This window comes from Plutella xylostella, chromosome 29, assembly GCF_932276165.1.
Source record: "Plutella xylostella chromosome 29, ilPluXylo3.1, whole genome shotgun sequence".
Taxonomy (NCBI): Eukaryota; Metazoa; Arthropoda; class Insecta; order Lepidoptera; family Plutellidae; genus Plutella; species Plutella xylostella.
This window is the reverse complement of record NC_064009.1, coordinates 10,642,730-10,656,382: the sequence shown is the minus strand read 5'-3', so window position 1 is coordinate 10,656,382 and position 13,653 is coordinate 10,642,730. Positions and strand designations below refer to the sequence as shown.

Below are 13,653 nucleotides of genomic sequence, written 5' to 3'. Positions count from 1 at the left end.
TTCTACGAGATTCACAAAATTGTTCTCGGCCTTCCTCATCTTACCACTACTAACTCTATAGGCTCTTTGGTCTAGCTAGAGGGATGTTCGGGATCTCGCCTACCCCAACGGTTCTTCGGCATGACACTGCCAGCTTTCGAATTCATTTTAAGAGTTGTGATAACTACTAAAATAACTTACAAAGTGCCAATTAAATAATCATTTTCGTATCTATGGACGACTCTACCAACGTTAGAATTAATTTAATCACAGTGTACAGAAAACATAAAAAAAATATGAGTTTGAATATCATTACTGGTTACGCGCACGCGCAGGTTTCCTCATTTCATTACGCTTCTTTAATTGCTCATTTGAGCGAACATTAAATTTTAAGCCTTGACACATCATAGTGATTTGAAAGCTCACTTTTTACGTTATACTGATAGTGATTGATTGAGACGAATGTGGCTTTACGTAATACGCACTTGAGTGTATATTTCTACAAGCTTTTTAGAAAAAAATACTATTATAAGTGTTATGTGATATTGTATTATGCCCTACTGACTCAGTGTCGTGCGACAGTACTACAGACTTAAACTACAAAAAATACTGCAAAACCATATACGCCATAACATTTTTAATTTTAAAAGAAGAACATTAGGGCACTGGCCATGCAGCCAATAGCGACGCAGCTCTTGGGCCGGCGCCCGCGCATGCTAATGCAGGGCCGTTCCGCACTGCTGCAGCACATGTGAGATATACTCTAATATCATCACCATCATCTTCATCACCTTGCTTGTGTTGAGGTCCACCAATCCGCACTGGGTTAGCGTGGTGGACTTGGCCTAAACCCAGTAGTGTTAGAAGGAATTATTCACAACAGCTTTGTGGCCGTACTCTTATCTCGAGGAATAACACAGAATAGAAGAAAGTTGTCTATGACATGTCTTTTCTATGGACTGAGCGTTTTCTGACGTTTACCGGCATCTTGTTCTCGAGCATAAATTGCGCATGGCTTCATGATTTTAATTTAAGAGAATCCTAGAAAAATAAGCATAGTAAGTAAATATTTTAACGTTTAAACGTAGTTAGGACTTGATGGGTCGTGATGATCCACAATATAATCTGTCCTCGGCCATTCTGATTCAACAATTACTGGTTCGTTAGCCTTTGTTAAAAAAAATGGATAATTTGGTATATCTTTAAAATGTCTCTCTTTCTCTGCATAAATAAGGTTAATCGATTGACCCAGGATGGAAAAGCAGAATTTTGTTTTGGAATTTTATTGCGTATCTTCATAAATTGTGTTCAATTATCTTCAAGACTTTTTGGGTTTTGGTCCTCACAGCAGCGTTCGCGGCTCAGACTATCGATAGGTCCAGAACATTGCAGTTTTTTTTTATTATACTGTAGCGACACATGTCACGTTTTGCAATGTCAGCTTTCTAGTAACTTCCAGTAGCGATCAATGCGCAGACGCTAGTCGTCTCGCGCCCGTCACTTAGTTCACACACGAAATGTAAATTGGTTACTATGTGTAGAATCTGATTAAATAGTTTGGCCTCAAGAAACCTGCATTCGTCATTTACCACAACCCCGTAGTCACCCACTTGTAACCCTAAATTGGTGACCTCCGACAAACTGAACACGCAACCTTCGGAAGAAACGATGGAGTCAGCACGGCGATGACGCGGCGCAGCATGGAACGGCGTGGACGAGACGGCTCCCCCAGCAAGGCCATGGGGTAACAGGCAACAACATTAGAAAATCATCTACTGGAAGTGCATCACCCCTTCAAATTTTGGTTACGCAACGAAGACGTCATTAGCGTATCGAAGCATCTCAAGTCAGGACCTGGACGAGCGGAACACATAGAAGGTACGATTGCGCGTTCACGACGGCAGGTCAACGGGCGGTAATCGGCGCTTCTGAAGTTAGCGAGTTTGGGCGATTTCCTCGCTGCGAGGCTGCCGAGCTGGAGCATAGTGGACTGGTCACCCACGCGGAGGCTCACTCGAGGGTCCTCATGGAAGTTCCCGCCAGGATGGACGAGAGGTGCAACGAAAGAAGGTATTTTTAGATCGGAAATTCCCACATGGTTCAATCACACACGAGGTCGGATTCGCAGAACCGAGGTAGCAGCGTTCATCTTGCACGGTCAGCGGAATGTGATAAGCGCGTCGCGAGTGAACAGAGTGCTACGTAGTTTTACCAAGTGGTTTATTGTGTGATTTATAAGTTTGATTTGTTAATTTTGTATCAGTATTGAAATGTAATTTTGTGATTTCTGTTTTGTTTGATATTATATGTTTCAAGTTTAAAGCTCCGTAAGAGAGGCTTTTGTAACATAGGTATTACGTATTGTACTTGAAAATTTTTGACAAAAATTTTGAAAAACGGGGGAAGTGATGTAGCGACACATGTCACGTTTTGCAATGTCAGCTTTCTAGTAACTTCCAGTAGCGATCAATGCGCAGACGCTAGTCGTCTCGCGCCCGTCACTTAGTTCACACACGAAATGTAAATTGGTTACTATGTGTAGAATCTGATTAAATAGTTTAGCCTCAAGAAACCTGCATTCTTCATTTACCATGGATCCCATAGTCACCCGACATGTAATTCAACAATACCTTCCGATTTTCTTGTTTAAATTTTTATGTTTCTTTTTAATTAATTGCTTCACGATGATGTTCTTGAGTGTCGGTACAGGAGGCGCCCAGCCTGCCTGGAGCGGTGTCACCTCGCCGGCGACCCCGCGGCTCACGCATACATTACAGCTTATAATAACATTATAAACTACACTTGTAGCCGCAGTGGTAGCCATTGTTATTGTGTAACCGACTGTACGACTAACAGTGGCTATGCTGAAAATAACACAATTTCATAATACGTGAAGTGATTTGTTGAGGTGCGAATTGTTGCAAGATATGTTAAGTTAAGCGTTAACTGGAAGTTAGTTATTTTTCTATATGTTTTACTAGCTGTTGCCCGCGAGCTTCGCTTCGCCTTAAAATTATTTTGCTGTGGACGACTCCTTAACTACCTACCCAATAACATGCCATGGTGGTATTCAATTAGATGAAAGTTGACAAATAAGTACGAAGATACTTGACTAAAAATGATTTTCATGACTTCATTGAGCAAAGAGTTGTATAGCAATGGCAGAATAGTAATTTATAAATGTTTAATTTCAAGCATCTAACTTATGCAGTTTTGGTTTTTTCATACTTCTTTTTTTTTTTCTCTTTAGCTCCCATTTTTCAAAACAAAACCATAACTTTACTAAGGTGTGCAGACATGTTAGATTGAAAACATCTAAGTATCTTGCAATATCCTATTGTAACTAAGCTTTACGGCTGTTTTAACAGCATGCAGATTTCATCACGCACGCCATTTTCCCGCATCTCGTGTGCATATTCCACGCGTTTCAATGAATACTTGTATGAACGCGTGCGGGGAAATCCCGCGTGCGTGATCAAATCCGCATGCTGTTAAAAACAGCCTAAGTTAATGCCGAATTTCAACCGCTAACTCTGGTTTTTGTGGGAAAATACGGTACCTAAGCTACGTCCCTTCCAAATTTCAAGTGCCTACGCTACGTTTAGCCTGTGCGTTGATATCGTGTGCGTGTCAGTCATAGGAATTCCATATGTAGAATATCTCAGCACATTTTTAAAACACCTACGTAATAAGTTTCATGGTTTTATCTTCAAAAAGACGCATAAGAACCAAATGACAATGAATGAAACTGAATGAAAGATTTTTTTAAAAATGCTAATTATTATTTTTTTGTGATTATGTAGTGCCTAAATACAAAATATAAGTTATATATATATAGTATATGTTTTTATCTTCAAAAATGACGAACTTCATACAAAATATGAACTCCTATTTCATCCACTCACAGGTCGAAGTTTCAAAAACGCTAGAACAAAATGTTTAATTATTGCTCATCAAGTGCTTAAATATAAAGTTTGTTTAAAAAAGGTCTACCCCGGCCGGGAATCGAACCCGGGACCTTCGGCATAGCAGTCAGGGTCACTAACCACTACGCCAGTCAGCTTATCTTTTAAAATTAAGTATTCGCATACAACTTTTAACCCCGCCTTTTAACCCCTTACAACCTCCGTTTCGCAATAAAAAGTAGCCTATGTTCTTTCTCAGGGTCTAGACCATATGTATACCAAATTTCATTCAAATCCGTTCAGTAGTTTTGGCGTGAAAGAGTAACAGACAGACAGACAGTTCCGGATATAACCAACAGATGGCACTAAAAGCGCAATACAGAGAGCTTGTATGGAACCAAGGCCAATTAATATGAAATTCTACATCGCGGTATTAAAGTTTTTCAGTTGTCTGAAATAAATACAAAACCTAATATGTTAAATCTATTCTTTAGTAGGAGAGTCAGACAGTGACTTTCGCATTTATAATATTAGTTAGGATTAGAAAATATTGGATATAGAAATAGGTTCAAAAGTGCATAGATAAGAAATTAGCAGTAGAAAGAGTGTAGGCGTATCAGGACAGGGCTATATAACATGATGAGTCTGTTCACCATTTTCATATTGTACCTTTATCTGCACGTGTTATAATGACATGTATTTAGCCGATTTAGCCCCGTTAGTAGCTACTAGCGCCTGTCACCATCTGTCAAGTTGTGATTGGTCAGTGAAAGTGTTCACGTAATGACAGAGAAACCATGATTGGTTTAAATTAGTAAATACATAAATCCACAGATAGAGAGCCAGACACCGGTATACCCATAGACCTACTACCTCTAGACTGGCAATCGCCGTGTGCACTATTCTCTTTCTCACTCAAACCATAGATGTTGCCGACAAAAAAATTAAACCTAAATATGGGGAAATTTAACTTATCATAATAACAAAAACAAAACTTGAGTATATCGTCGGTTGATAGGAAAAAGACACTAAAGGCTAATTTTTCAATAGCCAGATAAAAGTTTTGCTGAAATTTTGGGAAATAATTTTGATGCTGTTGCGTCTCAATGTTTCTCAATGTTTGTATTACCCAGATAACATTTATCTGAATATTGAAAAATCAGCCTTAGTGAGTTTTTCCTGTCAACCGACGATATAAGAAAAAAAACTTTACTCATACTTATTTGATTTCAATATAATTATTTAATATACACAAACTGAGTGGATTGTATGATTCATTGTCTTCGTCCAATCGAAACAATCCTCTTCAAAATGTGCCGAACACAATTTTTGTATGTTTCTTTGGTTCCCAATTTGTGCGACCGGTAATGTCTATTCATTTTCTTGATATTTTTTTTTCTGTCGGAAACCTATGAAGCAGAGATAAATGGATGAGCATGAGCATTATAATCGTGGGCCAAATATGTGATGGGGTTTTTTTTAAAGGAAACACGCATTTCGTATCAATACAATAAACTTTATATTATACAGAAGAAATCACACATAGAAGAAAAAAAACGAAACGAACGTTTCCTCACAATGAGAGGCACCTCATTTGAAAGAGGAGAATGACTTCTACAAAATACAATCTTCACAAAAACCGAATTCGTGCGCCCCATTTGTAAACCCAACCCGAGTCCGTTACAATTTCTAGTATTTTCTTTGCATACTATAATATTTGTGGGTAAAATAAATTTTCAATAACTTGCAACACCATGTGATTTGTTATGATATGGTACCTCGTAATTTTTACTTAAAACTGATACTAAAAGACCTTACAGTATTAAAATTAGTATCGTTTTATATTAAAATCGAGCCAATAGATAGTACTATGATGAATGTAAGCTTGTTAAACTTGATAGTATCTACTTACATGTGAAAATATATCTCATCCATCATTCCATCGTGTTTTCGTTCAATATGCTCTATACAACCGAACAAAATCCACCCACCCATGTCACACACTCGTTAAGTGATGATAATAGTCTAATAAACTTAATAAACACCCACAAATCACTAGCAAATCAAAAATAAATAGCATTTAGAAAATTTTGTTGTAACTGTCAGACTTTGTTTGGCAAAGATTTTTCATTTGTTTCATTGTTTGGCAAAGAGAACTGACGTAAACAGGCGCCACAGCAAAAAGGACAAAAAACATTTACAGCTTAACGTTTCTTTCTTACGCTTAATGTAGCTAAGCGTCTCTTTTTCGCAATGTCAGAACTGTCACGATTATATCATTACAAAACTTTTGGTAAATAATTACCTCTTAGAATAATAATTTCCGTAACATCTTTAACCTTCATGCAAGTTCAAGAATACTGCTAAATAGCCATCAAGGAGAATGGGTAATTTTGTGCCCATGCTGTATAGAGGTACACGAAGGGTTGTAAAATGCAAAAGTGCTGTTCTAAGCTTTAAGGACGTCTGATCATCGTATGCAAAACTTCACTTCGTGCTATATGTACAATATACTTACTAGTGCATCTACTACACTACTTGGCAAGGGCACTATTACTTAAATTTGTTGCCATCGTGGTGAAGGGATTCGTTGGGTTTCGGTCTAACTTTCCAGGGTGCTAGGTGTATTTACAGTGCAATTGACACATTCTTTCACCGCAAAACTGTACAAACTACATGACCAAAAGATGAATATCTCTCCTTCTTTTTCCGCAGCGCCACAATGGTAGTGGTCCTGAACGGCGTGCTCGCAGACGAGTGTCCCACCTCCGTGCGCGCGCTGCTGGCCGCCCACCCCGGCTACCGCGACGCGGCGGCTCAGCTGCTGTCAGCCGCCCCCCGGGTGGTGGGCGCGCCCGGGCTGCTGTATGTGGGGCAGAGGGAGCTAGCCGCTGTTGTGCCGCATGATAGTGAGTAGCTAAATAGATATACTAGTCCGGAAAAAAGGGGATGACTTTGTACCGTAAGTAATGGTATTTAATCGTTGAAATCCTCAACCTCATGAACGATATGGCTCTTTATTGCTATTGGTCGCCCACCCCGGCTACCGCGACGCGGCGGCTCAGCTGCTGTCAGCCGCCCCCCGGGTGGTGGGCGCGCCAGGGCTGCTGTATGTGGGGCAGAGGGAGCTAGCCGCTGTTGTGCCGCATGATAGTAAGTAGCTAGAGATTATACATTAGTCAGGAAAATGGGGAAGACTTTGTACCGTAAGTAATGGTATTTAATCTCGGGTAACGTCTATCGCATCGCATATATGATCGATATGGCTCTTTATTGCCATTGGTCGCGCACCCCGGCTACCGCGACGCGGCGGCGCAGCTGCTCTCAGCGGCCCCCCGGGTGGTGGGCGCGCCCGGGCTGCTGTATGTGGGGCAGGGGGAGCTGGCCGCTGTCGTGCCGCATGATAGTGAGTAGCTTGATATAGATAGTAGTCGGAAAAATGGGGAAGACTCTGTACCGTAAGTAATGGTATTTAATCTTCAAAATTATTGATATTGGCCGAGCACCTTGATTCTCATGCCGAATACCGTGACGCCGCCGCCAATAATGTCAAAACCTAGCTCTGTTAGTCTGTTACCGACATGCTAAGAATATGATAGCTTTCCTATTTGCCCTTCCAGAAGAATATTACTTTAGACTAGTCCACACATTGTAATCTAAGAAGTGTTTGTTTCTCTTTTTCAGAGACAGTCAGCATCATAGGATCAGACGACGCCACATCATGTATTATAGTTGTCTTAAGGCATTCAGGTAAGAAATACCACCTTTTATTCAGCTATACACAGTATTTATCTCATCGTTAGTAGCGAGTACTTTTCTACTATCATCCGTGTCACAAACACACACACACTGCTACAACGCCCTATCCTGGTTTTGACTTCGCACTCCATGAGGTGGAATATAGGCATCAGCCGCACGCATGATTCTTTTGTACGATACGATGGAACTTGGAGCGGACCGTTCCATCTAGCATGGAACGTTGTGGCGCTACGAAATACTCAGAGGGGGATTCCACTTCCACTTACCACACCCTAACTCATAACCTGCCAACCCCCAGGCTCCGGCGCAGTGGCTCTAGCACACTTAGACGGCGCGGGCACGGCGGAGGCGGCGGCGGCGATGGCGGCGCGCGTGCAGCAGCTCGCGGCTGGCTACCCGGAGGGAAGGCTCGAGTTGCAGCTGGTCGGCGGGTTCACTGACCCGCATCGGTTCTCGGATGACCTGTTCGCTAATCTTATGCGTGAGTTGAGTTGTATTTTGTTTTAGCAGTGCTTATGTTGGGATAGTAAAAAGGCGTGTGTAGAGCGGGTGGCTAGATGGTCAGAGTAATTCGCCAAGGTTGCAGGAAGGCAGTGCATTAGAGCAGAACAGGGTCAAAAAAGTTGGTGTACTTGTGAGGAGGCTTATAATAACAGCAGGAGATAGAAGCCTGATGGCATAGAACAACGCAGACTTCGGTGTAATGGCTGATGATGATTATGAATGCTAATAACCTTGCTCAAAAGCCCTTACTTAGACTTCTGATCTGAAAGATCCTGCGTATTTCAGATTTTAATCGCCTAAGTATTTTGCTCTCTGGACAGCACCTGTAAATTTTTTACCCGTTTTTACTGTTATAGTATTTCATGTGGTTTCATTTTTCGCTTTTAGTGATAAGACTGCATTTTGTTTGTAACAGCTTTTTAATTTTTGGTGAACAAATAAAGTGTATTCTGTCTATCTATTTCTACTTAAATCCCCAAATTAACCCCCCCTTTCTCCGCATTCCAGTATCATTCCACCGTCTCTCCGTCGAGATCGACTTAACCCTCGCGTGCGCTTGCGAGCTCAACACTTCCCTATCCCCGGGCGGGGCCGCGGCGCCGCTGGTGACGGGCGTGGGCGTGGACCTGCGCGCCGGCGACCTGTTCCCCGCCACCTTCCCTGACAAGGGGCCCGACCTGCCGCTGCGGAGCGCGCGGTATATTACCGGCGGGCCGCATGCTACGCAGGTTGGTACTTTTTGTGACAAAAGGGTTAAGTTTCTACTGTACTTCCAGCAATGCGTAAGCAATTAACGATCCAAAACTAAGCAGCATTGCCTATCTGTTTTTAAAATGGCGATCTGACAGTTTTATACTATTTCCCAACCAGTAGGTTTTTTTGCCAGGGGAAATACATAGAGTATGTATTTATGTATCTGCTGCTGATAATGAAATGTAATTTTGAATTCAATAAATAACAGAACATGCATCATCGTCGGTCTTAAGGTAGCACGATAACAACGCAGTAGTCTTTTTTTGGCACGCGCCGTCATATCTAAACTAGTAGTATGTAGTATCTACACTGTAATTAGTATTCTTACGGAATTCTGACAGTTATCAATTTTAGACAAATCAGAGATCACAAACCTTTTTGGGCTGGGCACTTTTTCAGTACGAGTCTGGACATCTGAGACTATAATAAATTTTTTTTAGTCCCTGTATCCATTTTATTAAGTGCGGCGCTCCAAATTAAAAGGGGATTTACCTACGGTGAGAAATAATTACCGTACCTAAATATATCACAAACAGTGAAAAATACAATTAAAGATAATCTCAATTATCTTATATAATTATCGCTGTCGTAGAAAATATATCTAAAAACAACTAGTAATTCTTTTTGAAACGGTAGCCGTAGTACGCCGATGTCAGGCCGATGTTGCGTTCGTATTTGAATAGAGGTGAAAAATTTGCAATAGTCGGAATTTCGTTCCTGTAGAAAAACGCGTGAACCTTTCGTCGAATTGTCGTAAAAGTAAAGTCATCAAAATGTATGAAAGATAGTTGCGGACCACTCTTTTTCGGTTTCTGAAACTCTTTTGTGTCTTTATATTCTTTGATAATTTTATAGACACTTGACAGACTCACGCCAATCATCTCGGAAGTCTTTTTAGCACATTCCTTTGCACTCCAATCAGTTGTTTCCGGCCAATTTTCTATATTATATTTGTAAATATTTAGAATGATGGTCTTTTCGTTTGGCGAAAAAGAACCACGAGGACGCTTTTTTCTGGGAGAGGGAAAGTCTGACTCTTGTGCTCTGTCAGTTGGGGCTGTTTCCCGGGAAGGGCCAGGTTGTGGCTCCATAACGTTTATAAAAATCAATAAACGATCACAACGCGAAAAGTCAACAAGGAAAAACCTAACAGAAACTTAACAAATATAACAAGATGTAGACAAGAAATAGAAGCAAATTACACTGACACTGAGAACATATGAGCGCATTCGAGCATTCAAAGAAGTCGAATGAAAATCTTTCTTGAAAACTCACTAACCGATTTTGATGAAACCTACACTTGGTTCCTACGGTCGGAGGATCCTCCCTTTGCCATGGGGAAGCGCCTCCAGCATCTCCATACTGCCTTCCTAAGCTTGGACCATTTCCCACCACGCTGGTCCACTGCGGTGTTGGTGGGTTCACACATCTAGATGTTTTCCTTCTCCGTAAGAGCGATGGTATACATTGTACTTAAATTCAAAGAACTCATTGTTACCTACATGTCAGCGCCGAGATTCGAACCCGCATCTCTTTTTTGAGAAGCGGGCGCTTACCCGACTGAGCCAGTTGGACTCGCGCACTGAGTGTTCCGTACAAGTCTACTTAATTACCTGAGGTAGTTTTCCTTTTAATTTCATCATAATTATGTACATCTATACGAAATATCAGCTTGATATCTTTACCCGTTTCCGAGAAAAAAGGTGGTGACAACAAAGTGTGATCCTATAAGGGTTCTTTTTTTCCTTTTGAGGTACGGAACCCTCAAAAAGAATAGTGACAATCGGATCAATCGTTTCGGAGGTATGCGTAGACAAACATACATACCAACAAGCATATAAACATACATAGGTACATAAACATTTATAAAATTTTGAATATTTGTTTATTAGCCCTAATATATTGTCATATGTCAATATGGTGCAGTTCCAATAATCTTACATACATACCGAACATATATGTTCTTACCGAATAGACAATATTTTTTTGAAATTGATTAAAAAGGTTTATTATCCCTGAATTTAGTCGGAAGTGATGCCATGCTAAAGAATAAAATAAAGCAATTAAAATTATTTCGATACATTGGTCGTGAGTCGTGATCCTACTTCATATTATAAATGCGAAAGTTTGTAAGTGTATGTGTGTATGTATGTATGTATGTACGTGTGTATGTTTGTTATTTCTTCACGTCAAAACGGCTGAACCGATTTTAATGAAATTTGGAATGGAGTTAGCTGACACCCTGGATTAACTCATATGTTACTTTTTATCGCGGAATTCCCACGGGAAAACTTATTAAGGCGAAGCGAAGCTCGCGGGAACAGCTATTATATTGAAATATTTATTATTTTTGTATTTGTTTACTTGAGCAAGTAAATATTTAGATTTATCTTTTTGTATAAAAATATTAAGAAAAAATTATTGCCCAGAAATGGATCGCAATTTTTCCTTTTTTCGGTAAAGAACTTTTTTAGTAGGATCACTTATAAAATGTCAGAATTCTTTTCAATTAAAAATTAGAGAGTAATATCTAACAAACAAGAGCTTTCACCATTTCAATTTCCTCACATCTCCCGTTCCAGGTGCTAGACATATACGACAACAACGTGTCCATGCTGCGCATCGGGCCCTTCAACTACGACCCGCTCCGCGGCGTGGACCTGTGGCTGCAGCAGAGCGACGACTTTATACTGCAACACCTGAGCACTACTCCCAATGTGCAGCCGCCGCACTTCGTGCACAATGTGAGTTTTGACGCCATCTGTTGGCATTTAAGGGTAATTTAGGGCGACGCTACAAACGCCTAGGTAACGCAATGCGTCAGTATTTTATTGCTTCCTGAGGGTCTAGTAAGAGTGACGACTTCATACTGCAGCATCTGAGCACTACTCCCAATGTGCAGCCGCCTCACTTCGTGCACAACGTGAGTGTGAAACGTGTTTTAACGCCATCTAGTGGCATTTAGGGGAATTAAGAGTGACGATACAGGCAGTTCAGCGTGGGAGTGTAACAAAACTCTAGTAACGCTATCTATTGGCATGAACGGGCATTCAAGAGCGACAAAACGTTTTAACGGAGAGGCGCACTGCTTGGTAGCTTATGCTTCTTTAAAGCGAGCGTCCGGGTGAAAAAACTATAGGTGGCTCAGCGTTTGTCACTGTATTGAAAGAATCATCCACTCAATTGACCTTTCATTGACAACATCGGTTCGTTCAACTACGACCCGCTCCGCGGCATGGACCTGTGGCTGCAGCAGAGCGACGACTTCATACTGCAGCATCTGAGCACTACTGCCAATGTGCAGCCGCCGCTTAGGGCTTTCAAAAGGTTTTAGAAAAACAAAAACCCCAGTAATTCACGCCATCTATTAGCCTTAACAGGCATTTAGAAATCAACTAAAAACATAGTAGCTTTAACAGGCATTTAGAAACTCTCTTAACAACAAAAAAACATAGTATTTTAACAAACTTCCCTGTTCATTCCAGATCCGCACGACGCTCAAGTTCATCCAGCAGCACCCGTTCCCGGCGGTGACGGTGTTCCCGGACAACCGGCCGCACTACTACCGCCGCGACGAGCACTCCGGCGGGTGGACCCTCGTGCGCTACTAGATGGCGTTAGCAGCGGGGCGAAGGAGCAGTTGATGTGGGGTCGTGTCACTAGATGGCGTGACCAGCGGGGTGTATGAGCAGTTGATGTGGGGTCTTTCCACTAGATGGCGTGGCGCGGCCAGCAAGTTGGGAGCGTAGGGAGGTTTATGACGGATTGATGCTAGTTCGACACTAGATAGCGGTACTTGGGGGCGCTACCCATTGTCCAATTTATGAAGTCCCATGATATGACAAAGAATTGTATTTTTTAATGCAGTACAATAATGCAGGACCCTAGGGACTTCTCATCTCATGTGAAAAATAGCGTATCTCATGCATAACGATCAGCTAATAAATCGCAGCAGGCTCACTGATCAGTATAAGGCTTATTTCATCAAAATTTTAAAGAGATGGTAGTTTACTACTAATCGTATTGAAAGTATGGCTTGATATCAGTGGTATAAAAGATAGATATAAAATTAATTGATTGACAGTTGCATTCAATGCGTTTTTTTCTGACGAGCTGAATCATAGGTGGCGGTAGTAATTTTCTCTATTAGATTTGACGTTCCAGTGTATTTAAAAGCGCCATATATGGTTTATTTTGTCAGAAAAATCCAAATTCAAAAATTAAGTAAAAAACTATGAAATTTTATTTATGAAATCTAACTGTGCTACCACAAAAAACTTTAAACACTGTTTAAAGTTTTTTGTGGTAGCACAGTAAATATTCAGTTCTAAATTGGATGTGTTGTTTATAGGTAAAACACCCAGTAAGTAAAAACAGAATGTTGTTTGGTAGTTTTTAGGGTTCCGTAGCCAAAATGGCAAAAACGGAACCCTTATAGTTTCGTCATGTCCGTCTGTCCGTCTGTCCGTCTGTCCGTCTGTCACAGCCGATTTACTCGGAAACTATAAGTACTACAGTGATGAAATTTGATGGGAATATGTGTTGTATGAACTGCTACAAAAATATGACACTAAATAGTAAAAAAAAGAATTGGGGGTGGGGCCCCCCATACATGTAACTGAGGGATGAATTTTTTTTTTCGATGTACATACCCGTGTGGGGTATCAATGGAAAGGTCTTTTAAAATGATATAAAGTTTTCTAAAAAACATTTTTCTTAAAGTGAACGGTTTTTGAGATATCAGCTCTCAAAG

The 13,653-nt window shown here is 40.9% G+C and overlaps 1 protein-coding gene across 6 annotated transcripts in view; it reads left to right on the top strand.

The window, feature by feature from the left end:
• The window catches only part of LOC105380889 (protein N-terminal asparagine amidohydrolase), a 75,957-nt gene extending 62,802 nt beyond the window's left edge, over positions 1–13,155 (top strand). For all 6 annotated transcript variants that reach the window (XM_048631728.1, XM_048631727.1, XM_048631726.1 and 3 more), the window contains 6 exons: positions 6,600–6,793; positions 7,569–7,634; positions 7,942–8,124; positions 8,655–8,875; positions 11,483–11,644; positions 12,386–13,155. In XM_048631728.1, coding sequence (XP_048487685.1) covers positions 6,607–6,793; positions 7,569–7,634; positions 7,942–8,124; positions 8,655–8,875; positions 11,483–11,644; positions 12,386–12,511 — 945 coding nt within the window. In that variant the 5' untranslated portion in view covers positions 6,600–6,606 and the 3' untranslated portion in view covers positions 12,512–13,155. The remainder of the gene's footprint in view (positions 1–6,599; positions 6,794–7,568; positions 7,635–7,941; positions 8,125–8,654; positions 8,876–11,482; positions 11,645–12,385) is intronic.
• Positions 13,156–13,653: the final 498 nt, after the last annotated feature.